At 33.0% G+C, this 20311-nt stretch overlaps 1 protein-coding gene across 1 annotated transcript in view; it reads right to left on the bottom strand.

Annotated features, from left to right (window-relative positions):
* LOC127725185 (centrosomal protein of 290 kDa-like) overlaps positions 1–20311 on the bottom strand; it is a 68504-nt gene that overhangs the window by 17055 nt on the left and 31138 nt on the right. The window contains exons 30-42 of the mRNA XM_052232030.1: positions 20078–20210; positions 18176–18492; positions 17683–17877; positions 15872–15952; positions 15380–15487; positions 14600–14734; positions 13893–14126; positions 9727–9945; positions 9348–9502; positions 8328–8541; positions 6689–6826; positions 6052–6166; positions 1836–1945 (exon numbers count right to left, since the gene is read on the bottom strand). Of these exons, the coding sequence (XP_052087990.1) occupies positions 1836–1945; positions 6052–6166; positions 6689–6826; positions 8328–8541; positions 9348–9502; positions 9727–9945; positions 13893–14126; positions 14600–14734; positions 15380–15487; positions 15872–15952; positions 17683–17877; positions 18176–18492; positions 20078–20210 (2154 nt within the window). The remainder of the gene's footprint in view (positions 1–1835; positions 1946–6051; positions 6167–6688; positions 6827–8327; positions 8542–9347; positions 9503–9726; positions 9946–13892; positions 14127–14599; positions 14735–15379; positions 15488–15871; positions 15953–17682; positions 17878–18175; positions 18493–20077; positions 20211–20311) is intronic.

Raw genomic sequence — 20311 nt, 5'->3', positions numbered from 1 at the left:
GACTTTAAGGCTTGAACATGATCATTGGAACTTGCATGGTCTACTACGCTGGACTTTCTGAAGTTGCTGGCCCCGGGATATACAAAATTGTTTTTCTTTTTGTGTTTCTGGCAAATGGTGCAGAACATGGCATTACGTATACTGTCAAAGGTAAGCCATGCGAACAACTGCAACCATTTGGCATTGAAAGATCTGGCATTTTTGGCAGGTTTCTGGTTTTCATCTGACGACTCTCTTTTACGCTTTTTCATTGTTGGAACTTATTATGAATTTATATTTAATATTCAAAGCTTTTATACCAGCAAAAAAAACCTTGAAACAATTAAAGAAAAACGCCCATGAATTCTGTTGGTCTTTACAGAGAGAATGTATGGCTTCACTTGGGTAAAAATCGGAAGTTTAGCCAGGAAAACAAAAGAAAGGATAACGCCCATTACATTCTGTGAGTAAGATGGTTTCAAAAAATCGGAAGTGCAAAAAAAACAAAAAGAAATCGAGATTGTTCATTCGCTGAGTATATTTCTTAAATAGGCTGTATGGCTTCAAATCTAAATTACGTTATTTAGTTTTAATTCCTTTTTTAAACATTTTTTTTTAATTCTGCATTCCTATAAATTATACGCTTTACCACTTTTGCAAAACTATTAATATCTTTATCTGCCATTTCCTACCGAAAAGTTAACAGTAAAATCGATCTTTCAAATAAGATTATCAATTAACCCATGTGGATCCCCATTTTCCATGCGCAAACTCAGTAAACATAAATCTATATTTAACAAACGTTGACCAAATCAGCTGATCGATTATAAATGGATTACATGTTTTATTTGGATAAAAATGGACAGATTCTCGAGTCAACAGTGTTATTTGTCTTCTTTAATGAATAAAATAATATCTGTTTGGGAAAATCTAGGTCAGAATGGTTAAAACGTTAAATTTGATGCACAGCAAATCGCCATATTGTTTTTATTGCTTAACAGGTGTTTACAGGTCAGATTTGTGTACATGGCCTTTATGGCTTTAATCAAGACAATAACGACACCCAAGCCGAATTCAAACTTCCTGGACATTGATTACTATCCTCAAGTGGTGATAATTACTATGTAAACAAACCTAGTGGCTTCAACCCAGACTTACCCCACGCTGTGACTCGACAGAGTCCTGTACATTGTTTTCACTTACATTATAGAATAAACAACAGACTAATGATAAATATTATTAAATCACTAACACAAATCAATAAAATTTTTATTTTGTCTCAAACAAATCTATTTTTCTTGATGACCTGAAAACAAAAATAAGTTCAAAATGGCGACCGATAAAACCCTGATCTCAATGAAATGACCGAAATTATTTCTGTAAAAAAAAAAAAAAAAGACCTAAATCCCAATAAATCATTTCGGTCTTTTCAGTTTCCAAATCGGTCATGTCTGGCATATATGACCGTTTCCGGACCCTTGCTTTCAATGCTAATTTCATTCAACATGAACATTAACTACAAATACAAGTGTAACAAGTTAACCTGTTCTGATTTTGTTTTTGAATATTGTTAAGCAATGTATTCTGATAAATTGTGTGTAACAAATAAATGTTTAATGTCAAGCAGAGAAGCAGAACTCATAAGAACTCATGACTTCACACACTTCAAGTGAATTTATTGCCACTTAGCTACATAGACAATTGCACTATGAAGTAAAAGAGTTCTAACAAATATCAAACACAAAGACATTTTGGTTAGAGATACAATTAGACAATTAAAACTTCAAATATTTTTTTCTGATCATAGTGAACTTATTTTCATTTATTTTCATGGTAAGTTAAGATGTAGCTTTTACCTGTGTTTTCATTGTACTCATTCTGTCGACTTTCTTCTCCAGATCATCGACTTCTCCTTCCAGTCTATGTTTATCAGATTTAAATCTCTGTAAGTTTTTCTCCTTTCGACCTTTAATTACAAAAGGATTCATAACATAATATCCAAAGGATATGTTTATCTTAAAAAATTCTCTCAAAAATAGACTTTCAAGTGGTAGCACATGTGTTAAAAGATTTATTTTCATTTTTGATCAGAATAATAAATATTAGTTACAACTTCACTACAAATTCCAAACATGTTTACATAAATATAGGACTCAATATAAATGTTTATAGAACTTATAATTGAAATATAAATAACAATGTCCCTTAACTCTCATATTTATTTTAATAGAATTAATAATTGAAATATAAAGCATAATAGTTTAGGCCATAATTTAGGTTAAATTTGAATTATCTCCCTTTAGCTGTTTTCTCTTCAATAAATGCAGTATATTTATTCTTTTCGCAGTTATTATATTTTCAAAGGTACCTGGTTTTTTTTTGTCGATCCAGGACAAATTGTAGATTAATTGATTCTTGATTTCGCACTTTTTACTCATTTGTAAATTGTGACGAGTGAACCAACACCTTCTAACGGAAAAGCTGGTAGAGTAACCAAGATGGATACCGAAGTATGCTGCGGTTGTCTTAAAACCTCATGGAAATATAATATGTAGAGACAACAACATCTGGGTTACCGCAAGGTGATAGTTTTATTGAGTCTACATGTTTCGCCACTTACGGTGGCGTCTTCAGGACAATTTAAACATAGAAAACAAATACTGAAGTACATGAAATGCGGTGCATATGGGGTTACAAAGGTTAACAAGACGTAACGTCACAATAATTGATTTGACAACTTTAAAATGAAAGTGAAAGTAAAAGTTAATAATGCATTGTCAGTGTCTTTTCCAAAATGGACAACACCTCACAGGACATTCCGTACCATTCCAAAAGGCTTCACTCGGAAAGAGGTACTACTTCCAATTGCGTCGGGAATGTTGTAAGATGTATGGTAGCCGCACATGTAGGGCATGGTGGAAGTTGTGGTGAATTGGTTACATTTTGTGGTTGTGGTACACTATCCATGTTGCAAGTTTATTTCAACAATAATCGTGCGGTTCTGCGGTTCAGTACGTTTTGCGGTGGTCTTCTTTTTCGCGGGTTTTCCTTTTCTTCGAGGTATGGGCGGTTTCTTCAGTGAGGTTGGTGGTAGAATGGAACTGGTCGGTAGACATGAGGCTAACGGTTGTAACTACAACGCAGGACGGCTAAGGTGGATCGTGTGCGGATGCAGGGGTTCACAGAAAAATAAATAATTTGTGACGAGTGAACCAACACCTTCTAACGGAAAAGCTGGTAGAGTAACCAAGATGGATACCGAAGTATGCTGCGGTTGTCTTAAAACCTCATGGAAATATAATATGTAGAGACAACAACATCTGGGTTACCGCAAGGTGATAGTTTTATTGAGTCTACATGTTTCGCCACTTACGGTGGCGTCTTCAGGACAATTTAAACATAGAAAACAAATACTGAAGTACATGAAATGCGGTGCATATGGGGTTACAAAGGTTAACAAGACGTAACGTCACAATAATTGATTTGACAACTTTAAAATGAAAGTGAAAGTAAAAGTTAATAATGCATTGTCAGTGTCTTTTCCAAAATGGACAACACCTCACAGGACATTCCGTACCATTCCAAAAGGCTTCACTCGGAAAGAGGTACTACTTCCAATTGCGTCGGGAATGTTGTAAGATGTATGGTAGTCGCACATGTAGGGCATGGTGGAAGTTGTGGTGAATTGGTTACATTTTGTGGTTGTGGTACACTATCCATGTTGCAAGTTTATTTCAACAATAATCGTGCGGTTCTGCGGTTCAGTACGTTTTGCGGTGGTCTTCTTTTTCGCGGGTTTTCCTTTTCTTCGAGGTATGGGCGGTTTCTTCAGTGAGGTTGGTGGTAGAATGGAACTGGTCGGTAGACATGAGGCTAACGGTTGTAACTACAACGCAGGACGGCTAAGGTGGATCGTGTGCGGATGCAGGGGTTCACAGAAAAATAAATAATTTGTGACGAGTGAACCAACACCTTCTAACGGAAAAGCTGGTAGAGTAACCAAGATGGATACCGAAGTATGCTGCGGTTGTCTTAAAACCTCATGGAAATATAATATGTAGAGACAACAACATCTGGGTTACCGCAAGGTGATAGTTTTATTGAGTCTACATGTTTCGCCACTTACGGTGGCATCTTCAGGACAATTTAAACATAGAAAACAAATACTGAAGTACATGAAATGCGGTGCATATGGGGTTACAAAGGTTAACAAGACGTAACGTCACAATAATTGATTTGACAACTTTAAAATGAAAGTGAAAGTAAAAGTTAATAATGCATTGTCAGTGTCTTTTCCAAAATGGACAACACCTCACAGGACATTCCGTACCATTCCAAAAGGCTTCACTCGGAAAGAAGTACTACTTCCAATTGCGTCGGGAATGTTGTAAGATGTATGGTAGTCGCACATGTAGGGCATGGTGGAAGTTGTGGTGAATTGGTTACATTTTGCGGTTGTGGTACACTTATTTTTCTGTGAACCCCTGCATCCGCACACGATCCACCTTAGCCGTCCTGCGTTGTAGTTACAACCGTTAGCCTCATGTCTACCGACCAGTTCCATTCTACCACCAACCTCACTGAAGAAACCGCCCATACCTCGAAGAAAAGGAAAACCCGCGAAAAAGAAGACCACCGCAAAACGTACTGAACCGCAGAACCGCACGATTATTGTTGAAATAAACTTGCAACATGGATAGTGTACCACAACCGCAAAATGTAACCAATTCACCACAACTTCCACCATGCCCTACATGTGCGACTACCATACATCTTACAACATTCCCGACGCAATTGGAAGTAGTACTTCTTTCCGAGTGAAGCCTTTTGGAATGGTACGGAATGTCCTGTGAGGTGTTGTCCATTTTGGAAAAGACACTGACAATGCATTATTAACTTTTACTTTCACTTTCATTTTAAAGTTGTCAAATCAATTATTGTGACGTTACGTCTTGTTAACCTTTGTAACCCCATATGCACCGCATTTCATGTACTTCAGTATTTGTTTTCTATGTTTAAATTGTCCTGAAGACGCCACCGTAAGTGGCGAAACATGTAGACTCAATAAAACTATCACCTTGCGGTAACCCAGATGTTGTTGTCTCTACATATTATATTTCCATGAGGTTTTAAGACAACCGCAGCATACTTCGGTATCCATCTTGGTTACTCTACCAGCTTTTCCGTTAGAAGGTGTTGGTTCACTCGTCACAAATTATTTATTTTTCTGTGAACCCCTGCATCCGCACACGATCCACCTTAGCCGTCCTGCGTTGTAGTTACAACCGTTAGCCTCATGTCTACCGACCAGTTCCATTCTACCACCAACCTCACTGAAGAAACCGCCCATACCTCGAAGAAAAGGAAAACCCGCGAAAAAGAAGACCACCGCAAAACGTACTGAACCGCAGAACCGCACGATTATTGTTGAAATAAACTTGCAACATGGATAGTGTACCACAACCGCAAAATGTAACCAATTCACCACAACTTCCACCATGCCCTACATGTGCGACTACCATACATCTTACAACATTCCCGACGCAATTGGAAGTAGTACCTCTTTCCGAGTGAAGCCTTTTGGAATGGTACGGAATGTCCTGTGAGGTGTTGTCCATTTTGGAAAAGACACTGACAATGCATTATTAACTTTTACTTTCACTTTCATTTTAAAGTTGTCAAATCAATTATTGTGACGTTACGTCTTGTTAACCTTTGTAACCCCATATGCACCGCATTTCATGTACTTCAGTATTTGTTTTCTATGTTTAAATTGTCCTGAAGACGCCACCGTAAGTGGCGAAACATGTAGACTCAATAAAACTATCACCTTGCGGTAACCCAGATGTTGTTGTCTCTACATATTATATCATTTGTAAATTGTAGAATATTTAAATTTGTGGTTAACCTACATCCACAAAATCCACCAATATTACTACCCAATATATAATACTAAATTTACAGTATTTACCAATGACTACACATAACATCATTGATTCAAAAATAGAATTTGTATTTATATTTTTACTTTTTAGAATGGATAGTTTACACATATAGGTTTTAGTATCTCACCAATTTCTTCCCTAAGATCATCTAAATCTGTTTGCTGAGTGGATTCATTTTCTTTTCTCTTCTTTACTTCTTTCCTAAGTTTATCCACCTGTGATTGTAAGTCTTCTATTTGATCCTATAATATAAAATTTTCACAATCTAGTGTAAAAATCTATAAATTTATATATGTAAACTTTGATCATAAGGCTTCAACAGTTTCTTTTATTCAAAGTACTGATGCAGTGTGATCAACAGCCTGCAAATAATTCTGCTCAAACCAGTACTAATGATTATCTTAAACTTGTATTTGAATGAGAGTTTTTGCTCATGATGAAGGCCTCACTATGAGTTTGAGAATAAAAAAAAACAGTGATAAAAGAGTTGTTCCTTTGCCTTTTTTCACCTTTTTAAATGTGCATGTAGTGATTTTAAGTCATGAATGATGCACCATATCATTTCTCTTCCATTTTTTTTAATTCATCTACTACTTGTCGGACTCTTTAGAGCTTAGTATATGTCATTGGCACTTATTTATATGTCATTTCTTTACAACTTAAAGGTTTAATTGAAGACGGCAAGATGCATGGTTGTATGTAAATCTAGAATATGAACTTACTGATGAAATAATAAATCTATTGTCTAATATCATTATACTTACAACAAATTCTTTTGTATGTTTGTCTATAATTTTCTGTACATTGATTTGTTGTTCTGATTCATCTGAGGTGTGCTTCACTTGATCCTGAGCTTGTTGTATCATATCTGCTCTTAACTCCGTCAAAGCTTTACTCAGTGACTAAAATAAATAAAATATATCATACAAATATTGCTTCACTTGATCCTGAGCTTGTTGAATCATATCTGCTCTTAACTCTGTCAAAGCTTTACTCAGTGACTAAAATAAATAAAATATATCATACAAATATTGCTTCACTTGATCCTGAGCCTGTTGTATCATATCTGCTCTCAACTCTGTCAAAGCTTTACTCAATGACTAAAATAAATAAAATATATCATACAAATATTGCTTCACTTGATCCTGAACCTGTTGTATCATATCTGCTCTCAATCTGTCAAAGCTTTACTCAGACATTAAAATAAATAAAATATATCATAAAAAGATTGCTTCACTTGATATCTTTGCTCTGTCAAAGCTTTACTTAACGACTACAAAAATAAAAAAAATGCTGAACTTGATTCTAAGGCTCTTGCTTCATATTTGCTTAAAACTTAGTCATAGGTTTTAAGCTTTATAGGTTACAATAAACCATTAGATTTTATGGGTGCAGCCATTTTATGAGCATAACATGGTATTCAGAATTAAGAGTATAGCTAATCCTGATTGGTTGATATGTGCACCCGTTATTTTTTATTATTAGAGACTTCGTGCATTCTGCATTATACCAAATGCCAAATAAATTATTTTCCTTAGCCCTAACGAAACTGAGATGTCTTTTCTACGCTAGGATGAGACACATATTTTCAAGTGCAAAATTGATAGGCATTGGAGAAAAGTACAAATTACACTAAGAAAAGCAACGCGAACCTATATTTTTTGGGCCAAAAAATACAGTCCTTATAACTTTTCTTTAATTCTAGCATGGTTTCGTTAAAAAAATCAACTTTCTAAAGTCTGTATCACGAAAAAGGCTATCATTGTCCCCTATGGGGAAATTAATTGTTTATTTCAATCTTAAAGCAAAATGTTGCATCAAAAGAGTGAATTATCTCCCATTGCCAATCTATTTCATTTCTTTTCTAAAAGTATCTGTGTCATTGTTTCACATTACAGTTTTGAGAACAAATGACAAAATGTTAAAAAGAATTGTAATAAAACTCCAGAAAAGGGAATTTGATTTATCTGCTTAAAGTTAACTGACAGAGGAGACAATGAGGTGGTTGCATCAAATGTGGTGATTTTGATTGGATGCTGTCACATATTTTGAAGGGGTAAAACCCATTGACAATCTTCCAAAAATTCTTGTGTTATCGCTTATTAATTTCACAAGCACAGTTTAGCATTTCAATAGAATAGGTATAACTCTTATTTAAATCTTTCCTGACATCAATCATTAAATTTTAAAGTTGTATATATCTGTTTTTCTGCTTTGCTAAAAACATCACTGGAAATATCAATTTATTGCAGTAAAATCATTGATTGATGTCAATAAATATAAACATTAAATACATTTATTCCTTATGTACTATAAATGTTGCACTTTTACTTAAGATAAAGTTGTTTTTTCATGTCGATATTGGGAGAGAGTAAAGGCTAAAGGGGTAAAATCTTCTAATACCTGATGTTGTTTTTCCTTCAGAGCTAATTGATTTTTCAGTCTCTCTACCATATTTTTCATTGTTGTAGTAGGGGCCCTATTGTTCTGATCTTTCAATGTGTCTACTTCCTGGTTCAAGAGTTCAATCTCTTTCCTCATGTGCTCAACCTGTCTCTTATGATCATCTACTTCTTTGTCTTTCTTTTCTGAATGGGATTTTACTTCACTACTTAAACTGTAAAACAAAGAAAAATATATCTTATATCTTATTAATTAATCTCATTTTAATCATACATATTCATTATTCTAGTTTCTAATTCCAGTATTCCAAACTTCAAAAGTAAAGGAAATAAATCTCAACTTACTGGTCTGTTGCAGATTTGTTATTTTAGTTTTTGATTGTCTCCTTTGAATTGTCTCATTTTTATTTACGTCTAGGCCGTCAATACTCACTTGCCTGTATCAAAAGCATGCTGTTTTGTTATCTATTGTATTATGAGATGTAGATCATATATTTTACTGTCCCTATTTAATTCCAAGCTTACATACTAACTAATCTTTATCAGAAGTTTTTTGTAATCTGTTGTATATTTAGAAATATATTAGTTATTTTATTGTCTGTAAAATTGAGAATGGAAACAGGGAATCAAAAACTAAACCCGACCAAAGAGCAGAAAACAGCCGTATTTAATTCTAAACCTCCATATTTTCTAGTATTTATCAGAGGCATGTTGTTTTGTTATCTGTTGTATTATGTGATGTAGATTAGTCATTTCATGGTCTGTATTTAATTTTATATCTCCATACTTACTAGTATTTGTCAGAGGCATGTTGTTTTGTTATCTGTTGTAGTTTGAGATGTAGATTAGTTATTTCATGGTCTGTATTTAATTTTATGTCTCCATACTTACTAGTCTTTGTCAGAGGCATGCTGTTTTGTTATCTGTTGTATTATGTGATGTAGAGTAGTTATTTGTTGTAGTTTAAGAGGTAGTTTAGTTATTTTATAGTTTGTAATCAAATCTAGGCCTCCATACTTACTAGTCTTTATCAGAGGCATGTTGTTTTGTTATCTGTTGAAGTTTAAGACGTAGATTAGTTATTTCATCATCTTTCTGTTTAATTTTAGCGCTCATGGCCGCCATGGCATTGTCCTGTTCTGCAACAGCATCTTCTAATTCATGTAAACGTCCAATCTGTTAATTTATAATCAAATGTTATTAAAACTCATTTCACCAATAAGTATATTGAGCTGCAAGCATAGGATTCAGTTATAAAAATTACTGTGTTGAAATATCTTCACATACCACAGTTTTCTGCAGAAACAATAGCAATGTTCCCACAATAATGATTTACTGACTCATTGTACTTTTCAATAAAAAACAACCTTTATAAATCCTGTTTTACCATAGAAACTTACCTGTTTACTTGAAGCTGGTTGGACATGTTGTTTTTGCATCAGTTCTCTGGCAGCGTCCTTGAACTTGTTAAATGCAGCATCAGTGTTCATATGAATCTTCTCCTGCATATTTTTCAGATCTTGTTCATGTCGTTTGTTCATTGACATCATGTCTTCACGAGCCTGGTTCAGTAATTCCTGATACTTAGCTATTGTCTCTTCTTTCTGGTTTAATCTGGCCTATAACATAATCAAAAATGTAAACATGATATCTGTGTATACTGCAAGCAAAAGGAATCATTAAACAGATTTATATTTAGAAAAAATAAGGACCAGGATAGAAAACAGCAAAATGAAACTGTAATGTTGTTAATAATATGCTTAATATGATGTAATGTTGTCAATGATATGCTTAATATGATGTAATGTTGTCAATGATACGCTTAATCTGATGTAATGTTGTCAATGATATGCATAATCTGATGTAATGTTGTCAATGATATGCTTAATATGATGTAATGTTGTCAATGATATGCTTAATATGATGTAATGTTGACATGCTTAATCTGATGTAATGTTGTCAATGATATGCATAATCTGATGTAATGTTGTCAATGATATGCTTAATCTGATGTAATGTTGTCAATGATATGCTTAATATGATGTAATGTTGTCAATGATATGCTTAATATGATGTAATGTTGATATGCTTAATCTGATGTAATGTTGTCAATGATATGCTTAATATGATGTAATGTTGTCAATGATATGCTTAATATGATGTAATGTTGTCAATGATATGCATAATCTGATGTAATGTTGTCAATGATATGCATAATCTGATGTAATTTTGTCAATGATATGCTTAATCTGATGTAATGTTGTCAATGATATGCTTAATATGATGTAATGTTGTCAATGATATGCTTAATCTGATGTAATGTTGTCAATGATATGCAAAATCTGATGTAATGTTGTCAATGATATGCATAATCTGATGTAATGTTGTCAATGATATGCTGAATATGATGTAATGTTGTCAATGATATGCTTAATATGATGTAATGTTGATATGCATAATCTGATGTAATGTTGTCAATGATATGCATAATCTGATGTAATGTTGTCAATGATATGCTTAATATGATGTAATGTTGTCAATGATATGCTTAATATGATGTAATGTTGTCAATGATATGCTTAATATGATGTAATGTTGATATGCTTAATCTGATGTAATGTTGTCAATGATATGCTTAATATGATGTAATGTTGTCAATGATATGCTTAATCTGATGTAATGTTGTCAATGATATGCATAATCTGATGTAATGTTGTCAATGATATGCATAATCTGATGTAATGTTGTCAATGATATGCTGAATATGATGTAATGTTGTCAATGATATGCTTAATATGATGTAATGTTGATATGCATAATCTGATGTAATGTTGTCAATGATATGCATAATCTGATGTAATGTTGTCAATGATATGCTTAATATGATGTAATGTTGTCAATGATATGCTTAATCTGATGTAATGTTGTCAATGATATGCATAATCTGATGTAACGTTGTCAATGATATGCATAATCTGATGTAATGTTGTCAATGATATGCTTAATCTGATGTAATGTTGTCAATAATATGCTTAATATGATGTAATGTTGACAATGATATGCTTAATATGATGTAATGTTGTCAATGATATGCATAATCTGATGTAATGTTGTCAATGATATGCTTAACATGATGTAATGTTGTCAATGATATGCTTAATCTCATGTAATGTTGTCAATGATATGCTTAATCTGATGTAATGTTGTCAATGATATGCTTAATCTGATGTAATGTTGTCAATGATATGCTTAATCTGATGTAATGTTGTCAATGATATGCTTAATCTGATGTAATGTTGTCAATGATATGCATAATCTGATGTAATGTTGTCAATGATATGCATAATCTGATGTAATGTTGTCAATGATATGCATAATCTGATGTAATGTTGTCAATGATATGCTTAATCTGATGTAACGTTGTCAATGATATGCTTAATCTGATGTAACGTTGTCAATGATATGCATAATCTGATGTAATGTTGTCAATGATATGCTTAATATGATGTAACGTTGTCAATGATATGCTTAATCTGATGTAACGTTGTCAATGATATGCTTAATCTGATGTAACGTTGTCAATGATATGCTTAATCTGATGTAACGTTGTCAATGATATGCTTAATCTGATGTAACATTGTCAATGATATGCTTAATCTGATGTAACGTTGTCAATGATATGCTTAATCTGATGTAATGTTGTCAATGATATGCTTAATATGATGTAATGTTGATATGCTTAATCTGATGTAATGTTGTCAATGATATGCTTAACATGATGTAATGTTGTCAATGATATGCATAATCTGATGTAATGTTGTCAATGATATGCTTAACATGATGTAATGTTGTCAATGATATGCTTAACATGATGTAATGTTGTCAATGATATGCTTAACATGATGTAATGTTGTCAATGATATGCTTAACATGATGTAATGTTGTCAATGATATCAGTGTTTTCCATTCGGCATTTAAGCCGGGTGTGCCGACCACCTTCTTTTGAAAGCCGACCACCTTTCCATTTTAGGAGGTGGTCGGCTTTTTTTTCAAATTCCGGATTTTTTTTCGGTTCCTCACCATAAAAATTTAAATACTAATCGCGCCTCACTGATTGTTTTCATTGACAAAAATGGCGGATCGTCAAATTTCAATGTTTTTTTTTAATTAATCAGGGGAAGAGAAAGGCAGATGACGATGGTGATAAGGAAAATTCTAGGCCAAATAAGTCAACTAAAACGGATAGTTGTATTGAAATTGTTGAAATGGAAAAAAAAAAGTATCAAATCAACGGAAAAGGCACACAAGCGATCGCGAAGATAAACAGGTTGGGAACAATCCCCCAAATGAGGGATATCCCTTAAATGAGGGACTGTCTCTCTGGCAAGAGGTTATGTTAATTCTGTTGAAAAAAAGAAAAGAAAAAAACTTAGACTTTTTAACTTAAAAGGGGGAAAAATCGTTATATTCGGACCAACTTTTCTAAAAGAAGGTCCCATTATTTTTAATGATAAAGAAGATATAAGTCCAGGAATATTACAAAATTCTTGGACATGTTTTGACCATATAATACCAAAAAGATGTATAGTTCTTTGGGAAAATTTTCTGTAAATAAAATAAATATGTGCTCAATTGTATCTCGTTAAATGTACCCCTCATAAAAGAGATAGTCATTACATTGAGAGGTTACCCCTCATTTGATAAATATGAACAGGACTTTAAATGGTTAATCATCACAGAAGGAGGATATTACTGCTCTGTGTTCCGAAAATACAGCACTAAAGCGAGGAACAGGACAGAAACTTGGATCGATAAGCTATGCATATGCAGGAGTCCTACAAAAGCCATATCTGCTATCCGAGATCCGCAAAACTAATTTGTCAAATAAATGGCTAGCAGTGATAGCAGAAGAACAGTTCAATTTTATTAAATGTGAATACCATACTAATCCTTCTTTTTGTGACCCCCTCCAACAGTAAAAAAAACCCAGTTTGGAAATGTTAAAACAAAAAAAAACACCCGGTTGCAAGTGATTTTTTCAAAACACCCACCTTACTTTAGTGAAAAATGGAGAACACTGGATATGCTTAATATGATGTAATGTTGTCAATGATATGCTTAATATGATGTAATGTTGTCAATGATATGCTTAATATGATGTAATGTTGTCAATGATATGCTTTACACATGGATAGGCATTATAGTTGTCAGTATTTTTTGACTGAGCATTACTGCAGTGCATAATGTTTACAAATTTAATGCCATATTAAATTAAAATGAGCATAGAGCATGACATAAAATAATAATATCATTCTAATCACAGCAAAATTCAAATCTTTGCACTACAATGCAGACCCATCAGACATGTTAGAAAAGCAGCCATTTTGATTTGACGAAGCAAACAATTTTTATTGCAATATCACTCAATGTTTTATTTAAATAAGAACATGGCTTTATTCACAAAATGAAAGAAGAGTGTCGTATAAGAATCCAATTTTTTCGTGAAACAGGTAAGGCACATTTACCTGTAAGCTAGCAATAGTAGACTGTGCTATTTTACATTTACCTGTAAGCTAGCAATAGTAGACTGTGCTATTTTGATGGAATGTTCAGTCCTGTATTCCTTTTCTTTGCCAGGTTTCTGTTGCATGGCTTGGGTAACTTTAGAAGTAGCACTGAGAATAATCTCGTCCCTATCAGCTGTAGCAGGCATCCTGAGTCGTAACTCAGCTATCAGTTTGTCTCTGGCTATAATTGTCTGTTCTGCCTGTCTCACATGTTTCTCTAATTCTTGATTTCTCTGAGAAGTAAAAAGAAATACATTAAATAAATAAACTAAGAAATGTTTAAAGAAAATTTTTAGTTCTATACAATAGTAAGAAGTATATAAATGCAAAAAGGCAATTAAAATTACTAAGAGAAATATTATGAGCTTCTCTATTCTCCTTCTTTTTTAACTAATGATATTTCTTGAATATCATAACTGATAAACCTTAAGCTATTGATAATTTTTTCTTATGAATTTTCTTTACAATGTTCCAAAAAATGCAAATGATATGCTCTGTACATTTACCTAATTTTGTCACATTTCATTGTCCATTTTTATTCATATTTTATTCTTATTTATTTCTATGATGCATCTTCTGATACAAATTGATGAACATGATTTTCTTTTGTAAATTTATGTGAATAAATCAGTTTTCAGCAATGTTCTGTTAACAACAAGTATCAATACACATAATTTTACAATATTATCTATACATCTGACCTCACCTTTCTGAGTACTTTAGATTCTGCCTGTGTATCCAGTATAATCTTGACGTTACTCTTTATTGTAGTAATAGCTTCCTCTAACTGGTTTGCAACTGGTAACTTATGGTCTGGTAATGATCCTAGAGCTTGCTCAAACTGTAAGGAAATAAATCAGTTAAGAATGGCACACAGAATAAAGTAATAAACATGCAAAATGTCTTTTTTTTTTTATATCTCTCCATGAATTTTTTTACATTCAAATGCTAGTCCTCAAACTAGAAATAGTCTGAGCGGTCTTAGTAGTTCATATGCAATGACCACTAGCCTGTCAACACTGAGATTGTAAGTTCCAACCCCCACTCATGGAAAAGTGCATTTGACTCTGATCTTAATAGATTGGAATTGTCAGTTTTCCTGCTAATGGTTTGTAATGACTTGGTACTCCTACTTTCTCCACAAATAAAAACTGGTCACCATGATGTAGCCAACAGGGCTGAAAACTGGTCACCATGATGTAGCCAACAGGGCTGAAAACTGGTCACCATGATGTAGCCAACAGGGCTGAAAACTGGTCACCATGATGTAGCCAAGTGTGCTGAAAATAGTGTTAAACACCAACAATCAATCAATCATTATAAAAGAAATATGATTTAGTCTGAATGGCTGAAAACATTTTCAAATTTTGTGGACTTTCTTCATGGCAACAGTCAATTATTTGTTTTCATATATAAATCAACTACCAATGATTAATTTAATTCAATATTTGAGACATGTGTTTTATATCCTGTGTAGAAGGCTAACCTTAGAAGCTGCTCCTGCAATCTCTGCAGCCTGACCCTCTAGTCTACCAATTGTTCTCTCTAATTCGACTTCTCTGTGCTCCCATCTCAGCTGTTTCTCTTCAAAGTCCTGTTGATTAGATACACAAAATTACATTTATATTAAATTTTTCAGATTTTTAAATAACTTTTTTTTATTTTCTATTTTCTTTCTTCATTATGAAATAAAATATCAAATTTGTATCTGAAAAAAGCGAAAATTAAACACAAACGAAATAACCTGATAAATGGTATTCAAATTGTTATGTTCAGTGTTCAAGTCCATTCTGTTGACCAGCTACAAAAAAATTTAACGTTTCTTTAGCTGACAGAAAACAAAATTTAAAAAGTTCATTCGGGATTGTTCTAAGAAAGTACAACACATATATTCAAAAGATAATAATATCTCTTGCCAAAATGGTTATAACAATACAGTCCAACAATCAAATCAATACAAATATTAAAGGACACTGACCTTAGTTTGATGTACATTGTCAGCCTCCAAGTCAGCTACCATGGCTTCATTTGATCTGATTATACCTTCTAAATACTGAGTCTGGAAAAAATTAAAACAGCAAGCACTTATTACAGAGGTGAAATATTGAATTCGCAAGTAAATGAAAAAGTAATGAAATAGCTTTATTGCAGACATACAATACTATGTTGAATACCATATAACTAATTATAGTCACCAATAAAGAAATTTGCAAAGAATTGCACAGGAAATAAAAGTTTGGTAGTTCTAAATTTGAATTTCTAATGAAATATATCTACCACTACTTACAATAATTTAAAAAGCATTATACTTCTCAACCTTGGAAACAAGAAAGTGTTCGATAGTTGGGTATGAAGACAAAATGTACTTAATCGAAAAAAATATGATAAATCTTTAATTTCATTAATTAATTTTACACCTTAAATCTTGTTGTTAGCTTTCTAATTCAATAACCATTACAGTCTAACTGTTATGGTGGTGTTACTTTTCTGTATTCTCAACAACTTTTTGAAAAACAGCATCTGCATTCGTTAGAAATATTGATTATTCTGTACAACTTAGGCAAATGTAAGTTTGGAAAACGAGTAAGTTCGGTATGGGTCATATTTGGCCCTGAATATTAAGTCCATTATTTGATGATGAAAAATGTTTCAAGTTTATGAAAAGACATTGCAAAAGGTGAAATAGAACTATTTTTGTAAAGCTTTACTGACAATGTATAAAACATTAGCATATACAACCCAAATAGGTAAAAAGTTGAGATTTTGGTAAAATTTGACAAAATAGTCAGGACTTCAGCCAAAGGAGAAGGTCCGGTAAGGGCTAGTTTTGGTCTAAAATTCGAGGTACATCTGATGAAAGATTTTTGACATTTTTTAAACACTTAAGTGTCTATTTCAGTCGATTCAATTAGTTTATGTAAAGGATTTGAACTGATTTGGTCATTAAAGACGCTCAAATTCAAGCTTAATTATGAAAAATCTATCAAATATGCCATAAAACGTCACTTTTCAGACGGTTTTTGTCTAAAATGTAAGTGGCCATTTTCGTGTTCAGTCTCAACCTTTATATATGTTATGTATAATCATCAAATACAACATATATTTGAATAATGAGACTGAACACAAATGCGGCTACTTTAGACAAAAACCGTCTTAGAATTAGCACAAATGCTAAAATTCTGAAGATTTCAGTAATTTTGCTTGAATTTATGATGCTTGTACCTGATGGATGTACCCATTGTATTGTCAAAAACAGCCCATATTTATGGAACAAAAGCATTCTACTTTTCAATAAATAGCTAAAAGTGTACATTTCAACAAATTTGTAAAAATGCTATATTTTGGGGCCAAAAAGGGGTCTTACCGGGCCTACTCCTTTATACCTGGGAAGCATAGAGTGCAGGCTTCGACAACCTCGATATTCAGCCTAGATATGTAAAATGTTATAACAAACATTATGTTAAAATATCTAATTTGTCAAAGAATGTGCTCAATGTTTCCAGTCCAAAAAAATCAATGGAAATCTAAATGTTTTCTTGAATTTTCTAGGAAAATCGCAATGTGTCCTATTTATGACATCATGAAAAGAATGCTAATACGTAAATTTTCAACATAAAGATATATTTCCTATCTAGTTCTTGTTTAACCTACTATCATTGTGATATTGGTCAATAAATCTTACTTTTAAATTCAAGTTAGAAATCAGGGCCATTTTAATGCCTTATCGAACCTTCACCTTTGAAATCAAAGATTACAAAGACTTTAGTCACATAGTCTCATTACTTATACCTGTTGCTGAAGTTTGGAGTTCAGTCTCTTGTGTTTTAGTTCTTCAATCCTGACAGCATCCAGCTTGGAATGCCACTCCATAACTTTAGCAGCACCACGACCATCCTTCAATGTAGCTATCAGATCCTGCAAACTTCTATGTTGTAGTTCTAATACGGCTAACTTCTCTTCTACTTGATACCTCTCTTCTTTCACCTTAAATAGAAATATTCCAAATTGTCAGTTAAATGATTAAATAAACCAAAACCCTTATTAAATTTCTGATATTTTTAGAATGGTTATGATTTGAAAGGTTTTTTAGCAGTTTAACTTCTTTTTTTCCATCTGGGTTTATTAAAGCACAAATGTATGTTCAATGATTTATTGGTTTAAATGTATGATACATTGTTGCATCTGACCAAGGTAAATAAGAATGTAATTTTCTTATCTATCCCTGTCATGGTTTTAATCCTCACATAAGTGTTTCATATCAACAAATAATTTCAATATTTACCTTTTTTAGTTCCATCTCTAACTTGCTCTTATCTTGTTGTAGTTGCATCATGTTATGAGAGAATTTTTCCTGTCTGGTCAGAGGTATAGCACCAGCAAACTGTAGCCTCAGATCCTGCAAGTTCTTCTTTAGGTGGTTAGATTTGTCCTGGGCCTCCTTCCTGTTGTGGTAGATGGTCTGGTTCTTGTCGTCCAGTTTTTGTTCCAGTCTGAGGACCAGTGCCTCTGTCTTTGACACTTTTTTCTTCACTTCTTCATACTTTCTCACAGCTGTACCTTCACTGACTTGTAACTGTACAATGTGGCGATGGAGTTTCCCTAAACATAAGAAAAACAGATGAATTAATTAGTTTTATTGTCGAGCAAAAGCAAGACATGGTAATCCTACATTCCATCGTCGTCGGCGTCCACAAATATTCACTCTGTGGTTAAAGTTTTGGAAATTTTAATAACTTTCTTCAACTATCCTGGATTTCTACCAAACTTGGACAGAAGCTTGTTTATGATCATAAGATAGTATCCAGAAGTAAATTTTGTAAAAAAGAAAATCCTGTTTATCTGTATTTTGCTTATAAATGGACTTAGTCTTTCTGCCAGTTAACATAACATTCACTCTGTGGTTAAAGTTATAAAAATTTTAATAACTTTCTTAAACTATCCTGGATTTGTACCAAACTTGGATAGAAACTTGTTTATGATCAAAAGCTAGTATCTAGAAGGAAATTTTGTAAAAATTTAATTCCTGTTTTTCTGTATATTACTTATAAATGGGCTTAGTTTTTCTTCCAGTTAACATTACATACAGTCTGCAGTTAAAGTTTTAAAAACATTTATTAGATTCATAAACCATCCTGGAATTTTACCAAACTTGGACAGAAGCTTCTTACAATCAAAAAATAGTATCTAGAGTAAAATTTTTAATAATTTTTTCCCTATTTTTGTTGAGCCTGCGACTAACAGCAAAAGTAGGTAAGACACTGGGTTCCGCGGAACCCTTACAAATTGTTTTTTTTTTATGTTCTTAAAAGGTTTCTAGCAGTAATGATCTGAATCAAAATCCTTCTTGTTCTATACCATTAACCTAATAATGATATATCCCTCTATTTTTAGTGTGATATTTTTTAGCAGTTATCACTCTGGAATGGTCTACTTAAAACAATTTAGACAAGGTGGTAACTGAGATGCATTAGATCATACTTAATGCAATTCATTCATTGAAAGAATTAGTTGTACGCATTTAAGACAATTCCAGCAATAATCATGCACCTGTCCTGTCTGGAGCCTGTTGTTCAGTGGTTGTCGTTTGTTGGTGTGGTTGTTAAGTGTTTCTTGTTTTTTATATAGATTAGACCGTTGGTTTTCCTGTTTGAATTGTTTTACACTAGTCATTTTGGGGCCCTTCATAGCTTGCTGTTCGGTGTGAGCCAAGGCTCTGTGTTGAAGGCTGTACTTTGACCTATAATTGTTTACTTTGTATACATTGAGACTTGGATGGAGAGTTGTCTCATTGGTACTCATACTACATCTTCTTACTTACATATAATCATTTCACAACTCCTATCATTCACAAATATAATCAAGCACACAATATAACTTTTACATATAAGATTAATTTACAGTGGTATTAATGTGTGCTCAGTGCTAACATGCAGTGTCACTTTGTTCATATGTGTATAATTTCAGTTTAATCAGTGGATGAAACCCTAGTACATAAGAGTAGAGAGGACAAAATCGTATAACATCCTTGCAGATCAAGCATACCCCTTTTTTTTTTAAATTGAACATGACTCTCATTGTAGTAGTAATCACTAGTAGATATCAACCTACTATTTATTAAGAAAACTCAGCAATCAGCCCCCCTATACATATTGTGATAAAGTAAAAAAATGTTAATAGTATTTACCAATTATAGTTTTTTCATCACTTTGTATTTGGAAGTCCAGTAGCTGTTGTCGTAATGAAGCATTTTCTTTCTCTCTAGATAGCTGTAATGTTTCTAACGTCTTCACCTGGGATGTAGCTACTTCAGATATTTCCTAGAAGATTAGATGACAGCCAGTTACATACAACAGTCAACATCAATAGAAATAATTGCAGAACTTTTCTAGACTCATATGATATGGAGCCTAATATATAT

This window comes from Mytilus californianus, unplaced genomic scaffold, assembly GCF_021869535.1.
Source record: "Mytilus californianus isolate M0D057914Y unplaced genomic scaffold, xbMytCali1.0.p SCAF_15, whole genome shotgun sequence".
Lineage (NCBI taxonomy): Eukaryota > Metazoa > Mollusca > Bivalvia > Mytilida > Mytilidae > Mytilus > Mytilus californianus.
The sequence above is the reverse complement of the archived record's forward strand: the minus strand, read 5'-3'. Positions and strand labels throughout refer to the sequence as shown.